This window comes from Cervus elaphus, chromosome 7, assembly GCF_910594005.1.
Source record: "Cervus elaphus chromosome 7, mCerEla1.1, whole genome shotgun sequence".
NCBI classification, from domain to species: Eukaryota; Metazoa; Chordata; class Mammalia; order Artiodactyla; family Cervidae; genus Cervus; species Cervus elaphus.
Genome location: NC_057821.1, coordinates 25,461,596 through 25,484,797, shown reverse-complemented (window position 1 = coordinate 25,484,797; position 23,202 = coordinate 25,461,596). Strand labels below are relative to the sequence as shown.

The following is a 23,202-nucleotide window of genomic DNA, read 5'->3' as shown; positions in this document are numbered from 1 at the left end:
TTACTAGGACCTAACAGAAGCAGAAGATATTAAGAAGAGGTGGCAAGAATACACAGAAGAACTATACAAAAAAGATCTTCACAACCCAGATAATCACAATGGTGTGATCACTCACCTGGACATCACTCACCTGGCCAGACATCCTGGAATGTGAAGTCAAGTGGGCCTTAGAAAGCATCATTATGAACAAAGCTAGTGGATGTGATGGGATTCCAGTTGAGCTATTTCAAATCCTGAAAGATGATGCTGTGAAAGTGCTGCACTCAATATGCCAGCAAATTTGGAAAACTCAGCAGTGGCCACAGGACTGGAAAAGGTCAGTTTTCATTCCAATCCCTAAGAAAGGCAATCCCAAAGAATGCTCAAACTACCGTACAATTGCACTCATCTCACACGCTAGTAAAGTAATGCTCAAAATTCTCCAAGCCAGGCTTCAGCAATACAAAACACAAGGTGATCCCTGTTAAAGAGAAGAGGGCACTTATCACCATAATGAGAAACTAACAAAGGAAATGCCTGGATTCCTCAGCCCCAGGAAAGTCATGCCTCTCCTCTTAATTCCTGAATATTCAGGAATTAATAAGGACCAAAGGATTCCTGACAGATCCAACCCAGCACACAGGAAGCCTCCTGTTAAAAGCTTCCTGACAATTCCCCCTATTTTATTATATTTGTAAAAAAAAAAAAAAAAAGGTCCTGACCAAATGAGTTTGGTTAGTATTAACCAACCTTATAGAAAGGTGATGATAAACAACAAATACAATTATCAAGACAATCACCAAAGTTATAGTTCCAGACCCGATGCTGTGGGTCATACTTTGAAACCTTCCTCGTGGGTCTAGCCCGGATAATTGATCAGCGAGCTGTCCAGCTAAAGGTTTTCAAATTAGTGGAAGAGGGCAGACGTTTAGAAGTTTCAAAGATTTCCTTTTGCAGTAATTATACATTCAGAAAGGCATTATCATGGAAATGAAATTTGATTTGTTCCTAGTTGTAGGTACTATGATTGAAATGAACAGAAGTACAAGATACAGAATGTGAAGTCTTATTAAATTGTAAATTTCTTATGGCTATAACGAAGGGAAGTGGGACACAGGCCTGTATAAAATATGACTGATTATAGTGAAAGAAATAGTTACTATGACCACGACTGGTCCCTGTGAAATGTCCAGTCTAAGTCCCAAGTTCTTTGGTGCTGCAGCAAGTTTCCCAGTGTCCCATTGTTTAGGCCCAATTTGTTTATCGAGGACTATTCAGGGAGGAGGGGGTGCCCTTCCACCATCAAACCAGCCAAGAAGTCCTTTGTCATGGTAATGTTTCAACGTAGTGTTAGTAACATTTTACATAATATTTTTTGTTCTTTCCCTAACTTTCCCCCTAAAGTTTCAGTAGTATAAACATGGTTCACAGACAGAGAAAGGGCAGCAATGTCTGAAAGTCTTCTTTTGGAGGCAGGATGAAAGCCCAAGTTTGTCGGCCGACGTTTATGCATAATTTTCCTGGGCCCAGGCACATTGGAAGGCCTAAAGAAATGTTAATTAGTTTTCCCTCCTCCCCAGGGTGTGAGGTTTCCAGGGAGGGGGCATATGGGTGGAGTCATTGGTTGATACGATCGGTCTTTTCTCCGTCCACTTTATGACCTGTAATAAAGGGGGGTTGGGTAAGTAAGCCCAGTTAAGTCTGATTTGTGAATCCTACTCAAGCAGGGGTCGCGCAGGTCAGCATAGCGATTGGAAGGTTTTCAGGACTCTGAGGCATTTCCTGTTGAGAAATCAGATTTTTAACTTGTTTAGTGAGGGTTTTTATTTGTCCCCAAGTAGGGGAGATCATAGGGTTGATGCCGCCGAGGGCGGTGCTTTCTGGAGATCTTTAGAGCCGCCATGGCCTGTATTGAAATTTCTTCCTCCCGGGGTTCTTGTTGTTTTGTCTCCATTTTGAATGTCGGGGGCCACCTTGAGTCGAATTTTCCAAGGAAAAAGTTTGTTGGATCCATCTGGGGAAATACAAGCATTTCCCTTTCGCTGTAAGATTAATTTCCCAGATTTCTATTGTTTATTGAACCCGTCTTGATACCAAATGGGCAGAGGAAGAGAAGTGTCCTTCAATTCCTCGAAATGTCTTTCTGCTCTTGTTAAAATATTTCCCTGTGGTAGGTTTAAAAATTTAAAACAAATAAAGCTATATTAACAATAGTTATAGCTTTAGAAAATATCTTATGTTGGAATTGTCACGCGAGTGTATGCCCCTCGGTTCTTTGTCTCATCACAACAAAGATTTGGAGTGACGGACGTTAAAGCCCCTTGGCGGGTCACAGCTCTCGGAGGACAGACCGTGTTATAGCTCTTAAATAAATCAGTGTTACAGCTCTATTTATTTAGATAATAGCAGGAAAAAATCCATCTTTGAGGCACGAGGGCACGTCGATCCAAAGACGCGAAGAGAGAGAGAGAGAGAAGAGGGCTTTGGCTCCTCTTTTTATATGTTTTTTTGTTCCCCCTGGGCCTGTCCTATGCAAATTGGACTTAGGCAGGAGCATTGTTTGTTTTACTTGAAGTTCTCACTCAGGTCCTTGGACCTTCCTTTGTTCTATTTTTCTCGGCCTTTCCCTTCCAGGTCTTTTAGCCAGCGCCATTTTGGACTCCTTTTCCCTATTCTAACTACCTAACAGAATCTAGTAAAGTCTGCTTTAGATAAGGAAGACAGTAGTGTACCTGTGTATTCCCCCTTCTTTAATTTTTTTTATTTGTAACTTTAGTGTGTGATGTGTTCGTTCGACTATGTCTTGTGTCTGTGGATTATAAGGAATACCTGTAATATGTTTAATAGAAAAAGATTGTAAAAATTGTTTAAAGTGTCTAGAAATATAGGCAGGGCCATTGTCTGTTTTAATAGAACTAGGAGTTTATGGTGGAGGTTTCTATATTTTTTAATACAAAAACTGAATATATAGAGTCAGAGACCATATTAATGGGGTAAGGATGTAGGCAAATAACTTGAATAAGAGCATATAATTCATTTTGTTGAGCAGAATGGAATTTAGTGTAAAAGACTTTATATTTTTTAAGAGACCAGAATGAAGCTTTGGCATTTTTAGTCCCATCTATATAAAGAAATGCAAAAGATGATAAATTCAGTGTTTTTGAAGAAATCCCACAGCTTACCAGAAGGATAATGAAATGAAATTTCTCCAAAATTTTTTAGAAAAGCTAATTGGAAATCGGTAGAAGTTTGTAATGTGTTCTCAAATTGAGATTTATTTGTAATAAAGTTTTATTAAAGTATAAAGGAGATAGAGAAAGCGTCTGGCATAGGCATCAGAAGCGGGCAGAAAGAGTGGCCCCCTGCTAGTCTTTAGCCAGATGTCATATAGCTACTAGCAGTCTGCTTAGAGAAAGGAAATGTCTCAAAACTGAAGAGAATAGCACCAGGCCCCTCACCCACAACATGCATTTTGAGATAACCTTGGCACCAGGTGAGCTGTCCCAGGCCATAAAATGATTGACATGAATCTTGAGGAAAGGCAGATTTCCAAGCAAATACAGTTTCATTAACATAGCTTAAGAGAATATTTTCATGAGTAAAACATACCGGTTTGTCAAGTCTTAGAATCAGCTTGAAGAAAGAATCTAAGGTAAATACATAGTTCATTAATATAGTTTAAGACAAACATTTCCATAAGAAAAACGCATTGGTTAGCTCAAGGTTTGAGAAAAGTTAAGTTCAGGTGGAACCAGGTGTCGTTATGGCAGGTTTTTAGGAGAATTTTAAGAGAAACCTCTTTTTAAATTTGTATAGAGAAGGGGAAACAGTCTAACACTTGTTTGTTTCTTCCTGCCACTTAAGAGAGAGAAAAAAAAGTCTGACACTTGCAGCCTATATCCTCCATTTAGAGACCCCTGGCCTTCCTGCCTGTTAAGTCAAACTAGATTGGCCAAGTAAAAGACCAAAGGTTTGTGGGGGCAGGGGCTCAAAAAGTCCGGTAGGTATTCTAGAGGGGACTGCTTGAGGGTAAATGAGAAAGTCATTTAGGGCTGGTATATCAATGGCAGCACTGCCGGATGTTGAGGGTTTGAGGGAAAAGATGGAATTTGCCCCTGGTTTTTGATGAAGGGGACCTGGGGGGGTCCCCTGCTTGGAGTTTCCCAAAATAGATTTTCCTTCAAATATAAAATTTAGATTTACACTCTTTGGCCCAATGCATTCCTCTACAGCAGCGGGGGGAGATTTTTGGAGGTTTTTTTGTTAACTGTCTTAGGGCAGTCCCTGTTTAAATGGTTCTTATCTCCACGTGTAAAGCATCCTTCATTTCCCTTTTTAAAGCAAGTGGCCACTGTCTCAACTAGCATTTGCATTTTTTGTTTCTGATCCTAGATTGCAACAAGCCTTCAAATAATCAAAAAATCGTCCCTGTATCATGAATTGGGGCTATAGCCCTTTACATTTCTGATTTGCATTTTCATAAGCAAGTAATTTCTCTAGTTGCCTTTTAGCTTCTTCTCCAATTACTGTATGGGAAATAGCCGTTTCTAATCTAGCTAAGAAATCAGCATACGTTTCATTAGGTCCCTGCAATATTTTAGTGTAGCTACCTATAGTCTCCCCTTGAGGAGTAATTTGATCCCAAGCTTCAAGGGCCACTGTTTTTAATTGATTATGCAACAAAGGAGGGCATCGTATTTGAGCTTCTATGGCATCAAATTGCCCAGTGCCAGTGAACATTTCAAAAGTAATTTGGTTTTGGGGAGCGCCAGCTCGAGCGTCTTTGTTAGCATGATCTCTGGCTGTATCCTCAAACCACATTGTCCATTGAAGATACGCTCCTGGTTTAAGGAGAGCTTTTATTAAAACTCGCCAATCATTGGGAATAAAGGTTCCAATAGAAGACGCCATAGCATTTACAATCTCTCTAGTAAAAGGCGAATGTGGGCCATACAAAGTTATGGCCTTTTTCACTTGTTGCATGTGAAAAAGGTTAATACCTTCATACTGAGGTGATATTTGCCCTTGAGCGTCAACATTTCTTAAAACTGGAAAGGTGGAGAAACCTTTAGCTTCAGAGACTTGGATTGCAAAGCCAGCAATTCAGAAAGCCTCTGTAATGAGGGGGGTAGATTATTTTTATTGAGAAAGGTGTTATCGGTTTTAATGTTATAAGGTGTCTTAAGGGACTCGTTGTCAGAATCATTAGGTTCTATCGAGAGAGAGACTTTGGGATATGTGCCCTCCGGCAGGGGAGGAGCGCTTGAAGCAACCGGGGCATGGTTGGTAGAAAAATCCTGAAATAGCTAATGTTGTTCTAATTGGGCCTTTCGTAAGGTATCGTCTAATTCATATTCATGTAATGAGTGTTCTGCCTGTTGTCGAATATCAGGAGGGCTAGAATTACCTTGTAATGACAGAATCGTGGCTTCAATGAGAGCCCATACGGGCCAGAAATCTATCGGAATATTTTTTCCCCTGTCTGACAGCTCGTTCAATATTCTCTTTGACCCGATGCCAAATTTCTAAATCAAAACTACCTTCATCAGGGAACCAAGGGTTACATTCAACCACTGTCTGACGGCAAGCCTCTATTCGCTGGTGTGAAACCGAAAATCCCTGAACTTTAAATAAGTGATAAAGTAAAGTGGAAAAGTGAGGGGGCTTTCCAGCCGATTGACCCATGTTAGCACTTACAGACCTCAATAGGCCCTCTGGGGTCACTCCATCCGAATCCACGTGTACCAAGTCCCTGTTTCTGGGTGCCACTTGTTGGTCCTTTATTGGACCAGAACCTGGTGGTCCAAAGTCGACGATGAGAGAGTGAAAGAAGGAAAGAGGCTAATATTCCCTGGGTTATGCAGCCGGCTTTCACGCTCCAGGGAATCAGCCAGAAATAGAGAGAGAGAGAAAGAAAGAAAGAAAGACACAGGGACCCAAGCCCTGATGGAGCAAAGGTGTTTTAATCAAAATGGTGTGGGCATATATATTGTCTTACAAGGTAGTTATTCTCAGCAAAGATAAAGATTAAAATTCCAGACTTACAAAACACAAGGCGATCCCTATTAAAGAGAGGAGGGTACTTATCACCATGATGAGAAACTAACAAAGGAAATGCCTGGATTCCTCAGCCCCAGGAAAGGCATACCTCTCCTCTTAATTCCTGAATATTCAGGAATTAATAAGGACCAAAGGATTCCTGACAGATCCAAAACAGCACACAGGAAGCCTCCTGTTAAATGCTTCCTGACAATGGAGAGTCTAGATGCGAGCCCTGGGGCTCTTCCATCCTGGGGCCTGGTTTTCCATTTGGTATGTGGTTTCCATAGACACTCATATAGGGCATATAGCTCAAAGTCCACAGCCCAGCCCAAGATGGAGTCCTGCTTTTAAGATGGAGCTTGTTCTGTCTGTTTCCTCCTTCAGATTTAGTAGCTAAAATAAAATACAGGATATCTGTTAAATGTGAATTTCTGATACACAATAAGTAATTTTTTCATATACTTCATACAGTGTTTACAGCATACTTTTTTGAAAAATTATTGTGTGCTTAAATTTGAGTGTCCTGTAGTTTATCCACAACCTAATGTAAAAAAGTATTCCAGAGGTGCACATGCCCTTTAATGACACTAGCTCCCTGGTGTCCCCACAGTAGAAGTTTATTATCTGCCCTAGTCCTTGCATCCAATTCACAAAAACCTTACATTAAGTTTTTTCAAAGAAGCATAATTCAACAAACAGATGGCCAAAAGGTACATGAAAAGATGCTCAGTATCACTAATTATTAGAGAAATTCAAATCAAAACTCCAGTGAGGCATCACCTCACTCCAGTCAGAATGATCATCATTAAAAAGTCTGTAAAAAATAAATACTGAAGAGGATTTGAAAAATAAGTCTTTTCACTGTTGGTGGGAATGTCAATTGGTGCAGCCATTATAGAGAACAGTAGGGAGGTTCCTTAAAAAACTAAAAATAAACTTACCATATGATCTTGCAATCCCACTCCTGGGCTTATATCCAGAGAAAACTCTAATTCAAAAAGATATGTGCCATGGTCATGGCAGCACTATTTACAGTAGCCAAGACAAGGAAGAAACCTAAATATCCATCTTCAGATGAATGGATAAAGAAGATGTGGTATATATATACACACTGAGGAAACCAGAATTGAAAGAGACACGTGTACCCCAAAGTTCATTGCAGCACTGTTTATAATAGCCAGGACATGGAAGCAACTTAGGTGTCAACACAACAGCAGATGAATGGATAAGAAAGCTGTTGTACATACACACGATGGAATATTACTCAGCCATTAAAAAGAACTCATTTGAATCAGTTCTAATGAGGTGGATGAAACTGGAGCCTATTATACAGAGTGAAGTAAGCCAGAAAGAAAAACACCAATACAGTATACTAACGCATATATACGGAATTTAGAAAGATGGTAACGATAACCCTGTATGCGAGACAGCAAAAGAGACACAGATGCATAGAACAGTCTTTTGGACTCTGTGGGAGAGGGTGAGGGCGGGATGATATGGGAGAATGGCATTGAAACACGTAAATTATCATATGTGAAATGACTCGCCAGTCCAGGTTCAATGCATGAGACAGGATGCTTGGGGCTGGTGCACTGGGATGACCCAGAGGGATGGGATGGGAAGGGAGGTGGGCAGGGGGTTCAGGATGGGGAACACATGTACACCCGTGGTGGATTCAATTCAATGTATGATAAAACCAACACAATGTTTTAAAGTAAAATTAATTAATTAATTAATTTAAAAAAAGAAGAAGATGTGGTATATATATAATAGAATAATATTCAGCCATAAAAAAAGAATGAAATAATGCCATTTGCAGCAACATGGATGTACCTAGATATTATCATATTAAGTGAAGTAAGTCAAAGACAAAGATCATATCATATGATATCACTTATATGTGAAATGTTAAAAAAATGAACTTATTTACAAAACAGAAATAGATCCACAGACCTAGAAAACAAACTTATGGTTACCAAAGGGAAAAGGTGGGGGAGAGATAAACTAGGAATTAGGGAGTAACATATACACACTACTATATCTAAAAGAGACAAGCAACAAGGATGTATTATATAGCACAGGGAACTTACTCAGTATTTTGCAATAACTGATAAGCAGAAAGAATCTGGGAAAGACTATATATATGTATAAAATTAAATCACTTTGCTATACACCTGAAACTAACACAACATTGTAATTAACTATATTTCAATTTTTTTCTCATGGTTAAAAAAGCTGAAGGAAAGAAAAAGTCATACTTCAAAACTTCACCCTCTGGCAGAGTGGGTCCAACAACTTGAAATTTTGTGTTTAATCTTTAATTGCGAACCTTGAAAGGCACATATTAACTAATGGTATCATGATAAGGGAATGACTCATCATTTTTTTTTTTTTTAATTTAGCATGGAATCTGCAGCTCTGAACACTGTGGGAGAGCTTTTTCCCTGACTGGGCTCTTGCCCTCTTGAAAGAGGCGGAGTTAGTCAACTATAACAGCAGTTTATAAACACAAGTGGACCTGGCATTAAGGGGCTGAGCCAAGTGGGAGACAGACAGTCCTAAGGTAAGTACTGATTTTTTATGTCAGTATAATGTGCCCGGAGCACAAGAAAAACTCTGTTTTGTACTCACATCGTGGCTTCTTAAGGGACATTTCAAGTTGTTTAGTCTACTTTTGTTGGATATAGCTTTACAGAAGTGTAAAAGTAAAGACTGTAAAACGCTAAGCATGAGAACTTAGATCTGAGAAAAATTCATGATGCGAAGAGAAAAAAGAACGATAGCATTTTAGACAATCGGAGAATACGACCAGTGTGAACGAGAGAGTAGATATTTTTGCTGAAGTAAGTTTCTCCGTAGACAGGCAACACACAACAGGTGCAAACTGTGATGTTGTAACTACGTGGGCTGTGAAGACTGAAAATTAAGATATATTATTATAGGAACAAGTCTGAATGTCAACAGAAACTCTGTGCTGTGATTAGCCAGCTGGCAAGTCCCCTTGTTTCTCTGGGTTTCAAGCAACTCTTGGCAAACCTCCATAAGCGGTCTGGATGGAAAACTAAATAATATGGGAGCAGAAACTAGCTTTTAAAAAGCACATACATCTCACCTGACTAGAAGGTACAGGGCTTCTCCAGGCGTTCAGATGGTAAAGAATCTGCTTGCAATATATGAGACCTGGGTTCAATCCCTGGGTTGGGAAGATCCCCTGGAAAAGGAAATGGCAACCCACTCCAGTATTCTTGCATGGAGAATCCCGTAGACTGTAGCCAGCCAGGCTCCTCTGTCCACGGGGTCACAAAAAGTCAGACGCAACTGAGCAAATAACACTTTCACTTTCAGAAGGCACAAGTCATTCGAATCGGAATGCAGGAGTGAACAATGCACTGTTGTAAGTACTAATATTGGGGGGGGGAAACAAAGGCCTTAGAAGGTTTGAAGGAAACTTGTTAAGAGGAGGAAATACACATACATGTCAACCAGAAATAAGGTGTTGAAGAAAGATCAGTGAAGGGTCTGCATATTCAGGTAAGGAACCAGAGGTTGGAGAGAAGGGATCTTTTTCCATCAGGTGTTGAGAGTGATGAGCTCCTGCTGTGGCTGGGACCCATGCAAAGGGGGTGAGGGATGGGGCAGGAAAGATTCAGGGAGTCCAGAACGGGGAGTGAGTGGGGCAGGGCCAGGCCTGAGCGGCAAGGCAAGGTAGGGTGCAGGATTCAACCAGCAGCCAGCTATAATCTTGGGACTGCCAAAGGGCAATATGCTGAGACATATCTCCCTGAATCTTTGCCAAAAACTTCATGCCATCCAGGTTAACTAGTCGGTGATTATCACTAATATTTCACACAAGCCAAATAAAAAGAGAACCAGCATGACTTAGTTGAAAAAATCTGAATATGTATAAATTCTTATTCCTACAAGACCTTTGAGTCAAGAGGTAAATAGACACACGCGCTGCCCAGTATGCTCGGAGACTTGCCCATCTCCCAGGAACTGGGAGCAGGAGGGAAATTTCCTGGTCCCTATTATGAATTTTTTATACTTTAATTTTTTCAACAGCCTTCACTAGTAGATATAACTGTATTTTAAAAGAGAACGCTGAGGTAAAGAGATTAAACAACTCCCCTGAGTGTATGTACCTCATAAAGAAAGCAGTTGGGCTTTGTCTCTAAGCCTTCCTTCTCTCGGCTAAGAAACGCTGTCATCAGGGTCCTGCTCCCCACCAGCTCCCAGATATAGCTCCTTTAGTTCACACTGGATTATCCCAGGATACACTCCCTTTGGGTTTCACAGGTGGCGCAGTGGTAAAGAATCCATCTTCCAATGCAGGAGACGCAAGAGACATGGGTTTGATCCCTGGGTTGGGAAGATCCCCTGGAGGAGGGAATGGCAACCCACTCCAGTTTTCTTACCTGGAGAATTCCATGCTCAGAGAGGCCTGGCAGGCTACAGTCCATGGGGTCACAAAGAGTCGGACATGACTGAGCGACTAAGCGCGCGCGCGCACACACACACACACACACACACACACACACACATTCCTTTCAGGGAATATAAGCCTACCTCCTTATGAAGGTCAAATATAGTTATACTAGTGCTCAATTTACTCATAGTAAGTTTTTAGGGTTTCAGGTAAAGTAAGGTATGTTTTTATGCATTTTTCCTCATATCAGTTCAGTACAGTTCAGTCGCTGAGTCATGTCTGACTCTTTGTGACCCCATGGACTGCAGCACGCCTGACTTCCTTGTCCATCACCAACTCCTGGAACTTGCTCAAATTCATGTCCTTCCAGTCAGTGATGCCATCCAACCATCTCATCCTCTGTCATCCCCTTCTCCTCCTGCCTTCAATCTTTCCCGGCATCAGGGTCTTTTCCAATGAGTCAGTTCTTCACATCTGGTGGCCAAAATATTGGAGTTTCAGCTTTAACATTCAGTCCTTCCAATGAATATTCAGGACTGATTTCCTTTAGGATTGACTGGTTTGATCTTCTATTTGTCCAAATGAATGTCAAGAGTCTTCTCCAACACCACAGTTCAAAAGCATCAATTCTTTGGTGCTCAGCTTTCTTTAAGATCCAACTCTCACACCCATACATGACTGCTGGAAAAACCATAGCTTTGACTGACCTTTGTTGGCAAAGTAATATCTCTGTTTTTTAATATGCTATCTAGGTTGGTCATAGCTTTTCTTCCAAGGAGCAAGTGTCTTTTAATTTCATGGCTGCAGTCACCATCTGCAGTGATTTTGGAGCCCCCCAAAATAAGGTCACTCACTGTTTCCATTGTTTCCCCATCTGTTTGCCCTGAAGTGATGGGACTGGATGTCATGATCTTAGTTTTCTGAATGTTGAGTTTTAAGCAAACTTTTTCACTCTCCTCTTTCACTTTCATCAAGAGGCTCTTTAGTTTTTCACTCTCTGCCATAAGGGTGGTGTCATCTGCATATCTGAGGTTATTGATATTTTCCCCAGCAATCTTGATTCCAGCTTGTGCTTCCTTATATCAGTCAAGCCCCTAGGAATCAGCTAGCAGAAAAGGAACTCATGAATTTAATGTTTCCTTCTCTCCCATTTAACTGTTAATTGACTAACGGATTCTGAATGGGGAACAAACTAATATTGAGGGTCTCAGAGATCAGCAGAGAGAGGGCATACGTGTTACCTCGTTGGGGTGGGAGCCCAGATCAGAAGTCAGAAGATGCCTTCAAAGGACCCCAGTGCTCACAAAATGAGTGAGCTAGGAAAGTAGCTTCAGCTCTTTGAACTTGAGTTTCCTCCTCCTGACAATAGGATACTAGAAGCTGTTTCCCTGAGTTGTCCTGGGGTGGACACACTTGCTAGATATTGAGTGTGAATCGGGAACACACATGTGTGACTGATGGCAAGTCACTGAATCTCTCTAGTTCTCATTTTCTGGGGACCAGGAGGTTTATATCACATTTGCCCCAGCCTTCAAAAGATGAAGAAAAATATTATAAGAAAGATATGATAAAATATTATGTAAGTTAAAAATTCTTTTCCCTTTGTAATGTGATCCTTGGTCATTAGATAAGGGAGCTTAGTGTGAGAGGGAGCTTAGTGTGAGGGGAATCTGTGACCCACCTCACAGCGACACCTTCTCAGAATTCTGCTGAATCACAGCTCCTCCCTTCCCCATGATAAGAAAAGTACAATATACACAATCTCCAACTTCCAGACAGGTAAGATAAATAGGTTTCCAAGGGATCCTTTATTTTCCAAAGGTTAGACCATTGATCTAACATTAAAAATGCAGATATTGAAAACATTTGATATCTAAAATTCAAGTCGTGTATATTTTTCAGGAGATGATTATTGGGTAAAGAGAAGTATATTTTTTCCCAAGCTCCATAACAACAAAATTTTGCAAGAGAATCTTAGCGCTTTCTAAACATTGGGATTTGCATAGAAAATGCAGCTGTTTGTCCATGCATCCTGGCTTTGGGACTCCTGCTTTTAATGAGTCCTGTATGTTTCCATTCACACTCATAATAGAACAAGTTCTGTCCAGAGCCTTTGAATTTCATTCTCTGGTTCCCTGCTACGTCCACCCCTCAGGCAGGCTGCTGTAGACCAAGGGCTTTTAAACGTCATTGAGTGGACCCAACCAAAGTATCTCTTACCATTGCAATGACCAGATAACTGTGCTTTCCTTTACCCATACACACACCAGAACTAAAATTTCATGGCATGATGCTTACCTCTTGAACATAGAAGGCACTTTGATATTTCCTATTTCTATTTTTTTCTACTTTAAAAATTGGTGGATGTCATAGTCCACTGAAGGATTGTCATGCACATTTGGAAAAACACTAATATGGAAAAATGAAACCAAGCTTTGGCTTCATATAGAAGTAGCTTTGAATCCAAGGTCCACCACCTACTTTGGGCAAGTTACCCTAGAAACTTCAACATTCCCAACTGCAAAATGAGAGCAATGACAAACTTCACAGCAGGTGATTTTGGGAGGGTTAAATGAAGATAAATTTGTGACAATGCCCACCACATGATAGACATTGAACAGATGTCGGTTCCCTCCCAGACGGTAAAGTTTATGCAGCAACATCCATTGTTCTAGATAGAAGATGTACCAAGAGAGGTAGAATCTAGAACTGCAGAAAATGGAAGGACTTAGCATCCCAAGTGTGTAGAAAGAATTAGGATTTTTGAGCAACAGTTAACCAGATTGAGTCCTAATTTCAGCTTTTGAACAAATGCAGTCCAAGGAGCTGGACATGGCCGCTGTCTCCACCTCCCCCTCCTCCCTCTTTGAAGCCCTCTGGCTCCAAGGCCCCTCCCTCCCAGGGTCCCAGGGCCTGCATCTGTGTAGGTTCCAGCCTTGTCTTCATTTTAATCCTAGGTGTGGATATCTACATCCATCACTAACTGGATTATGACTGTGAACATGTCACTTAAGCTCTGAGCTTTGGTATTATTAACTAAAAAAACCACAAAAACTAGTTCATGGGATTGTTGTGAGGATTAAACATCCAAAGGGGTTAACAGTGGGGCAGGACCATTAGGAGGTTTTCAGTAAATACTAGTGCTCAGGACTTCCCTAGTGATCCAGTGGCTAAGACTTCACGCTCCCCAGTGACTGAGTTTGATCCCTGGTCACAGAACTAGATTCCACATGCTACAACTAAGGAGTTTGCTTGCCACAACTAAAGATTCCACATGGTACAACTGAAAAGAAGATCCTGCCTGGCACAGAAAAGACCCGTTACAGTCAAATAAATGAATTAATTAAAAAATATATATACTAGTTCTCTAGTTCTTTCACTTTCTAATACCCCCCCATCATCCTTACCACAGACATACCTCTTAGCCTGCCAAGACAATCAGATTTTACCCAGTGGAGACTAGAGAATGGCTTGGTACAATTTTCCACGATTGGTTAAAGGAGGTGATAATTTGGACCAAGGAAGACATTCCAGGGACTCTTCCAACTCTGCCATGAAGGAGGTCGACACTTCCTCTGCACTGTTGGTGCTGTTCAGCCATATATCATAAAGTGTATTTGGCTTCTGTGGTTTTATCCTTGTTCATTCATTCACTTACTCATTCATTCATTCATCAGTGTTCAGAGAAACCAGGAGACTGCCATCATGGCGGGGAAGCCCAAGTTACACTACTTCAATGGACGCGGCAGAATGGAGTGCATTCGGTGGCTCCTGGCTGCAGCCGGAGTGGAGGTAGGTTTCATCTCCAGTTGGATATAAACTGACAGTATCAAACTATTTTTCTCACATAAGCTAGAAGACTTTTCTTTCTAAATGACTTGTTTTCATTAAAGAAAATTTGTCAGCTATTAAGAGATAAACAGATTTGTCCTGGTGGATTATTAAATTTTCTTCCTATCAAAGAAAATAAACAATTAGAATAAAGTTAAGAAACTAACCACATTGTGTGGTCGTAAGCTGGAATTTGATTTTCAAAATTGTAAAATATTATGTATGACAGTTATACAACAATTAGAAATGTGAACATCAAATATCAATAGATATATTCAGTAACTTTTGTCAATGTGTTAGGTATTATAATGTACTGTGTTACTTTTAATAGTTTTTATATGTTGGAAATAGACACTGAAGTATTTAAATGAAAATATGTGATATCTGGGATTTGTTTCATATTCTTACAAGGGCGAGGGGGATAAGCATATAGATGACTTACAGTTGGGTTGAGCTGATAATTATTGAAGCTGGTTAATGGGTACCGACTCAATGGACATGGGTTTGAGTAAACTCCGGGACCTGGTGATGGACAGGGAGGCCTAGCGTGCTGCAGTCAATGGGGTCTCAGAGTCTGACACGACTGAGCAACTGAACTGAACTGAATGGATACAGGGATAAATGAAACAGATGCAGTTCCTGCCCTTGGGCATCTTACACTCTAGTGAAGATGCAGACAAGTAGATGGGTGATTAAAAGGGGGGTGGGCGCACCTAGAAGGACACGCAAACATTTTAGAGTTACAATGCCATATTCCCAGCAGCAAATTTGTAGGTTTCTGTGGGACTCTGTTGCCTGCTGCCCTCTAGAGGTGTCACTGAGAAAAGCACTTCTCAGCCCAGGTCAGAGGGACCCAGCAACTTGGTGAGGGTTCCCTGGGGAGGGAGTCCTGGTCAGACTCTGGAGATTTGATCTCTTAGGGGAGAGCAGTAAAGGAGGGCTTCAGGTGAGGCAGGGTTCTTCAAAGGGAATCTCTAGTGTGCTCCCTTAGCTTTCTAACAGCATGTTTACCTAAGCCTCAGATAACAATTTCCCGATTGCTTCATACTTGATCCATTCTCAAGTGTGTGAAGAAATAAGTACACAAAAAAATTCAAACAGTGCCATTCTAGGTTGTTTAATTTCTAATAATCAACAGCCAACAGTTTTCACTGCGGTCCAGCCTTGGGGTTCAAGGGTGTGTTCAGAGTTCCCGGGCAGGATAAGTTCAGCACAGGAGGGTGAGAACATCCAGGCTTCCTCTTGTCCAGCCCAGCCTGACGGAGGGAGATGTAGACTGTACAGACTGACTCTGTGAGTTCATGAAGATCCACAATAAACTGTTTAGCAAGTTAGAAACTCCCAATTCCCAAACCCTTCACCATCAAGAATCTACACATGGAAGTCATTCAGTCATATCTGACTCTTTGCAACCCCATGGACTGTAGCCCACCAGGCTCCTCTGTCCATGGGATTCTCCATGCAAGAATACTGGGGTGGGTTCCCATTCCCTTCTCCAGGGGATCTTCCCGACCCAGGGATTGAACCCAGGTCTCCTGCATTGCAGGTGGATTCTTTACTGTCTGAGCCACGAGGGAAGTCCCTCACCATCAAGACCCCTTTTAAAATATAAACTTGAATGGAAGGAGGTAATATACAGCAGAGGCCCCTGGTGACATCTTGTGGGTCACTGACCCCATGGATACTCCATGCTGGGGGACACACAATACCCTGTCCTGACCTTATAGGAAGAGAAAGGCTTTCCAGAGATATTAAAACTCCATAACTAGAACTTGCCATCCATTCCCTCCAGTGACATCCTCCTTCCAAATCATGTCTAATGATTGACAGAGATGGAGACAGTGTGGAAGGGAACTGAACCGGCAAAATAAGCAGTTATGTGCTGCAACCCACACTTTTATCTCGGTGGCTCTAATCTGAATTTCCAAGAAGCCACAATCATTGTCCTCTGCCAAACTTGGAAATCTTATCTTCAACATAGCACCAGACAGGGGACATTCAAGTTCAGCAATGAATGCTATGGAAGGAAATAACAAAGACTCATTGACTGTTTCTGTTTTTCAGTTTGAAGAGAAATTTATAGAACAACCAGAAGACCTGGATAAGTTAAAAAGTGGTAAGACCAAGAACTAAACTCCTCTGATGGCAGTATCTAGTAGAAGTCTTCAGTTGAGGTTAGAACATTAGCAATGCCTTGTGTGTGCATGGTGGGTGTGGATCAGGGGAGTGGGAGAAACGTGGTTAAAGGTAAGGGTTGAGGCTCCTTGAGGAGGTCTTGCGGCTCACCCAGGACTTAGAAGGGCTGGAACTCGAGTATTTGCTAAAGGAGCCAGCCCCGGTGCCCCGTGAATGCCCTCTCTGGGCTCTCTCTGCCTTTCTGCACCGTGAGTGACCGTATCAGTTCAGGATGCCACACAGCCCTCCCACCCACAGTCAGGAAAACACATGCATCAGAGAGAAGAGAAGAGAAAGAGGCCCAGCGGTTGCCATGAGTCCTTTTTGTTAATGGGTTTGAAAAGGTAATATCGTAGCAATATTGCAGACTCAAATAACCAACTGATGTTGAAATAGTTTGAAGTCCAGGTGAGCGTGTGAGGAGGGAGATGAAGCATGAGGGCCAGCAGCAATGGAGTTGGAAAAAGAGGGCGGCCCCGTGCACTGTCTGGTGGTGGGATTTGATGAGCATACAAAACACCATATGTACGAGTCTCTCTTAGAACTGCCCTTAATGCCATGAACCACAGGAAGCTTCCTTTAGAAATATCTCATTTGACTTGGCAACTGGCTAGTAGAACCTCTCCTATGTTGTTCCTGAAAAATCCATGAAAGCAAGTCAAATACATAAAATAAAGACACATACCATGATCTGGATGGGAAATAAAAAGTGAAATGAAATGACAGATTGAAAAGGAAGAGGGAAATTGATAGGAAGGACTACAGGAAGCTAAAAGCAAAATGTTATTTCCACTGATATTTTACCAAGTAAACATTTTTGTTTCCTTTTATGTCTTCAGTCATTTCAACAAAATTTTTGATTCATAAAAAATTTCAGTTTAATTAAACAGCGTGACTCATCCAACATCTCACTCTATTTCTTTTCTTCTTTCAAAAGATGGGAGTTTGATGTTCCAGCAAGTGCCAATGGTTGAAATTGATGGGATGAAGCTGGTGCAGACCAGAGCCATTCTCAACTACATTGCCACCAAATACAACCTCTATGGGAAAGACATGAAGGAGAGAGCCCTGTACGGTATCTTTTTTCTGTTCTTTCATCTGTGATTAATAGGAACAATTTAGGTGCTTCCCTGAGTGAGCAGGATATGCTCACAGAAATCATGACCAACAGCAGTATACACCTTCATGGTGTAACTGAGGTCCAGTACTACAGAAACCTATGAGGGGGAGGAAGAGTAAACTTGGATTGGAACCAAGAATTTATGTAGGACTTCCCTGGTGGTCCATGGCTAAGACTCTGCATTCCCTATGCTGGGGACTCAGGTTCGATCCCTGGTCAGGGAGCTGGATTCCACACGCTGCAACTAAAAGTTCCCACAAGCCACAACTAAGACGCAGCACAGTCATATAAATAAATTAAATAAATTCATTTTAATATATTTATGTAAGAGGATGTGGACCATGGATATAGAAGGGTGACAGAGGTCTCCAAACACAGATGGACTATGAAGCTGGAAGGATGGTGGAACCATGATACCAGAAGCTCAGTCCCCTTTGAGCTTAACACCCACCAACAGTTAGAGACAAGGGACAAAGCATCTGAGTGTCTAGAGGATAAAGCCTTAGAAGGGAAGGCTCTAGAGGAGATGATTTTTAAGTTCCAGAAATTATAAGAATGATGACCAGGAACCTGATTTATCAGTCTTTTATTGTGAACTGGTTGCTTGACAAAGGTTAGCAGATATTGAGCCCAAGATGCTAGTGTTGTCTGGAACATTTGAATATGTCTATAGCAGCCAGAGGCTTCCCTCATAGCTCTGTTGGCCTGCAGTGCAGGAGACCTGGGTTCTATCCCTGGGTCAGGAAGATCCCCTGGAGAAGGAAATTGCAGCCCACTCCAGTATCCTTGCCTGGAAAATCCTGTGGACAGAGGAGCCTGGTGGGCTGCAGTCCATGGGGTCGCAAAGTCAGGCACAACCGAACAACTAACACCTCACATGTAGCAGCCTGACTTATTCATTGCAGCCATATTTGGTGGGCACCTCCTCTGTGTTGTGATGGGACCATATGATTGAATCATAAAATGTGGCAGTTACTCAAAAAATTATACATAGAGTTACCATACAACTCAGCAATCCTCTACTAGGAGTATACCCGAGAACTAAAAATACAATCACACTAAAACTTGTACACAGAAGTTCATAGTGCTGTTGTTCATAATGTTCAAAAAGCGGAAACAACACAAATGTCCATTAACTAGTGAATGGATGAACAAAGGCAGGCATATCCATACGATGGAATACTATGTGACCATGAAAAGAAATGAAGTCCTGATCCATGCTACAACATGGATGGAACTTGAAAACATTCTCTTATAGAAAGAAACCAGACCCAAACAATACATATTGTAGGATTTCCTTTGTCTGGCACATTCAGGACATTCCTGGTCATAAAACCAAAAGCAGTTTAGTGACTGCCAAAGCTGGAGAGAGGAATGTTGAATGCCTGAAAAAAAAAACAAAAAACTCAGCATCTCTTTTGGGAGGGATGAAAATATTAATATTTTAGAATTAGAGTATGATGATGGTACAGAATCCTGAGACTTTGAACAGTTTTACACTAGAAAAGGGTGACATTCTGGTATGTGAATTATATTTCAACAAAGCTTTTACTTAAGAACACTCTTGCAGGAAACCATCTTTGGGAGAAAAACAACAAAATTACCTGGAATATGCACTGTGAGAACAGAATGAAGAAATGCACTATTGCAGGGGATACTTTGGGTAGAATCTTGAGAAATGCTAAGAAAGCCAGAGTCCAGCAACAGTATATGGAGAGCGTTGTGAAACCATATTCTATGGGAAGTAACTGGAAGACGTGCTGGTATTGGGCAGCTAAATGAGCCTAGTGTTATAACAGGACAAGAGGGAAAAGGATGGGACAGGGGCGGTGGTGCCAGGATTCTCTCTCGATACGACTGAGGTGGTACTAATGCGTCACACTAACTGTGGACAGACCACACCACAGCAGAGATGGCAAACCCAAGTGTGGTCTCGTGGTTACCCACCCTGATTCCACCCTTTTCTCTCAATCTTGTGACTCTGGATGGGTCACTAATATGCTCATCCTATATTTGGCCATGTGTATAACAAAAATATTAGACATATATATCTATCTAGATGATCTGTTTTGGAATGAAATGTTAAAATTAATTTTTAAAAATCATAATTGTATGACTGGCATAGAAAGATGCACCCAATGGAGGTGAATTACTTTGCTATTTCTTGATGCCCTACTCTTAGCCCTTCTAAAGTGTAAAACCCAAGGCAGGAGATATCTGACAATTTGGTCATTTTGTCTTTTCAGGATTGATATGTACTCAGAGGGTGTGGCAGATTTGGGTGACATGATCATGCTTTTGCCACTGTGCCCACCTGATCAAAAAGATGACAAAATAGCTCAGATCAAAGAGAAGACAACAAACCGTTATCTCCCTGCATTTGAAAAAGTGAGTGGACTGTTCAGTATTTTTGGCACTGAGATCAGAGGACAAAGGGAAATAGTGCTTGGCATTGCTAGGGCATTGACCTTCACCTCTGTGAGACTATCTGAATACTAATGTGGATGAGACATATCTAAACAGATATGGGGGTTGTGGGGTGGAGAAGAAAACACAGAGGAAAAGTTATTCAGGAGAAAATAATCTACAAATTTTGGGGACATGGCTCTCAGACTTTTAAAGAAAATCATACAAAACCAAGAAATTAATGCTCCATCATTACACCTAGTATACATCTTAGTAGTAATGTTTCTCTTTAAATGTAAGAGAAGAACATTTCATGATTAGACTACCTTAAATCATGCTAAACAGATATCACAAACTGAAAAAAAAAAGATTGTAAGAGATACAGGAGGCTTACATGTAAATAAAAAGCTTAACACCAACACTGTCATCTTTATAAAATTTAAATCATTCTTTCATTAACTTCACAAGTATTAACTTGTTGCTTATGTGTCACGGGGAGCAGAAGGTCTGAGATCCCCACCCACCCAGTGAGGGGCAGAGGGGGACGTGGGGCTGGGTGGGAGGCGGGTAGGAGCAGGGTCCAGCCTGCCAGGACCTGTGCTCCTGATCTGACCCCTCCATTCGCCAGGTGCTGAAAAGCCACGGACAAGACTACCTGGTGGGCAACAAGTTGAGCAAGGCTGACATCCACCTGGTTGAACTGCTCTACTATGTGGAAGAGCTGGACCCCAGCCTTTTGGCCAACTTCCCTCTGCTGAAGGTGAGCTCTCCCACGGCCCTGGGGGGCCAGCCACACCCCCCACCTCGGCATCTTCTCTCTGGACCCTGGGACAGGGATGCTAGGGTCCACACTGAGTCGTTTCCTCCCCTCAGCTCCTGTTCCTTCTCTCACATGCTGGTCTCTCTCTGCCTGTCTCTCTCCCCCGCTTAGAGCAGATTGGTTCTGACTTGCCTCACGGATTACCATTCATATTTTCTGTCTTTACTTCCAGCCTAATTTCCCTATATTTTCATTTTCCTGCCTTGATATCTGACACATTTCTTTTCCTCACACTGCACTCGAGGGTGAACCTGCAGGACTGATAAGTAGGAAGTTCAGGAAGTTGAATGGAGTCTCGCACTAAGACATCTCCGGGGGAAGTGCTATCGGGCTGTCATCTTCCTGTCTCACTGGGTGTCTGTGTCCAGTCTCCTGCTGGCGCTGATGGAGGGGCCTTAGCGGCCCTTGTCTAGGAGGGTCTTGGGGCCCCTGGCTTGTGTCAGTGATGGGGCTGGTCTTTAGCTGCACTCTGAGCTGAGCTCTTGTGGGTTGCAGGGCCTGAAAACCAGAGTCAGCAATCTCCCGGCCGTGAAGAAGTTTCTGCAGCCTGGCAGCCAGAGGAAGCCTCCCATGGATGAGAAAAAATTGGAAGAAGCAAAGAGGATTTTCAGGATTAAATAAAGCAGGCAGGGCTGCCCATGACATACAGGATCACTCTTCTGAAGTTCTCCAGCAATGAAGTGCTTTACCTAAATGTAGATCTTGGCTATTGTGAAACTAATAAACTTTTTCAAAGTATAGATGATGATTTAATTAGAATGCAGATTTAGTTGCAAAACAATCTATTTTGTTTTGATCACGTATAAAATCATGATCTCCTCCTAGAATGTGTTTCAGGCCTAAACATAAATAAAGGGAGAAAAAGTATCATGGACTGTTTGATCTGTTCGAAAAAGTTATGCATATACCAGCTATCACTGTCAAAGTGAGTCAAGTAGAAATTTTCATCTGACGTGCTTGGTGTCACAAAAATAGCCTTTTCTTTTTGCATTTTGCTGCCCTTCTGATCCATAACCTAAACCTTTTCTTTTTTTTTCAGACAACCTATTTCCTTCACGTTATCAACCCCTTTTTCTATTCAGTTATGGAATCTTTAATTTATATCTAATATGGAACATTCAGTATTCCAGGAGCATGATAACTAAGGATAAACAAACCAGATATAGTCCCTGTCGTCAAGGAGGTTACATTAGTAAGAGAAACAACAAAATGGGCAATTCTAATCCAAAACCATGCCTGTTGAGTATCATTCCTGGGTAAGTTGTGACATAAACACACACAAAGATGTGTTACAAAGTTATTTGCACTTGGTCTTTGATCCCTACATCATCCAGCATTTTCATTTTCATGGAGATATACTACATATGTGTGTGTATTTACATACACATTTAAAATATATATTTTAATACATATTTATATTTATATAAATGTAAGTAGATATTACTCTGAATGTCTTGGGGGGATTGGATCAAGATTTGAGCTATTATAAATAGTGTTGTGTTCATAGCTCAGTCGTGTCCAACTCTTTGCAACCACATGGACTGTAGCCCACCAGGCTCCTCTGTCCATGGGCTTTCCCAGGCAAGAATACTGGAGTGAGTTGCCATTTCCTTCTCCAGGGGATCTTCCTGACCCAGGGATCAAACCCTGGTCTTCTGCATTGCAGGAGGTTCTTTACCATCTGAGCCATCAGGGAAGCCCATTATATATAGCAACTCGTCAATTTTCCAAAATCCTCTGGAAGAACAAATCTGTATCAGAAACATTCTTCCAACCAGAGCTGCTTGGACAGGGCAGCTGTGGGTCAGCACAAGGATAATTTGTGTTGACTATGATCCCCACAATCTTTGTTCACCTCCCCTCTGCACTCTACAGCTATGTTTGAATATGTTGTCCTTTGAAGCTTTCAACATAGTTGCAACATTCTAAGGCAACAGGCCAGACAAACATACCGCGTTTAAAAAAATTTAGACTTTGACTCAGGAATTGATAAAATCTTCTTAAAGATTATGGCTCCAATAAACCATATTTTAAAGCTTTTATTCATTGTTTTATTTAGTGAATGTTTACTGAGCACCTATTTTGTTTCTTTGATCTTTCAAGGCACAAAAGATGCTATGGTACATATAAGAGCATTTTCCTGCTCAGATAATGAATAAATAAATCAATTTTAAAAGTTAATTATGCTTAATGATGAATGCTATTATATAAGGGAAATAAAAGAGCAATGTGACGGATGGTGATGGGGCAATGGTTAACTCTAAAGGAGTGGTCAGAGCAGACTAAGTCCTTACTGACAGGAAAAAGCCAGCATGAGAAGACCCAGGGTAACAGGATCTGAACAAGAGGGACCAGGGCCTTGGTCAGGAACAACTTTGGTGTATTCCAGGCACAGGAGGCAGG

At 41.5% G+C, this 23,202-nt stretch overlaps 1 protein-coding gene across 2 annotated transcripts; it reads left to right on the top strand.

Moving 5' to 3' along the window:
• The first annotated feature begins 8,435 nt into the window (after positions 1–8,435).
• On the top strand, positions 8,436–21,666 carry LOC122697193 (glutathione S-transferase A2). Of its 2 annotated transcripts, none has more exons than XM_043907724.1 (7): positions 8,436–8,584; positions 14,125–14,239; positions 16,343–16,394; positions 17,391–17,523; positions 19,820–19,961; positions 20,608–20,739; positions 21,295–21,666. In XM_043907724.1, the coding sequence occupies exons 2-7, from the start codon at positions 14,153–14,155 to the stop codon at positions 21,418–21,420; spliced, it is 672 nt and encodes a 223-aa protein (XP_043763659.1). In that variant the 5' UTR covers positions 8,436–8,584; positions 14,125–14,152; the 3' UTR covers positions 21,421–21,666. The 2 variants fall into 2 exon arrangements, with proteins under 2 accessions (XP_043763659.1, XP_043763660.1); XM_043907725.1 differs by lacking the exon at positions 8,436–8,584 and adding an exon at positions 9,367–9,415.
• The last annotated feature ends 1,536 nt before the right edge of the window (positions 21,667–23,202 follow it).

What these genes read in the sequence shown, in the direction of transcription:
- LOC122697193 (XM_043907724.1), top strand. Translation starts at nt 14,153, where the DNA reads ATGGCGGGGAAGCCCAAGTTACACTACTTCAATGGACGCGGCAGAATG. An exon ending in TGGCTGCAGCCGGAGTGGAG is followed by an intron (nt 14,240 to 16,342) that starts GTAGGTTTCATC and finishes TCTGTTTTTCAG; the next exon opens with TTTGAAGAGAAATTTATAGA. An exon ending in CCTGGATAAGTTAAAAAGTG is followed by an intron (nt 16,395 to 17,390) that starts GTAAGACCAAGA and finishes TTCTTTCAAAAG; the next exon opens with ATGGGAGTTTGATGTTCCAG.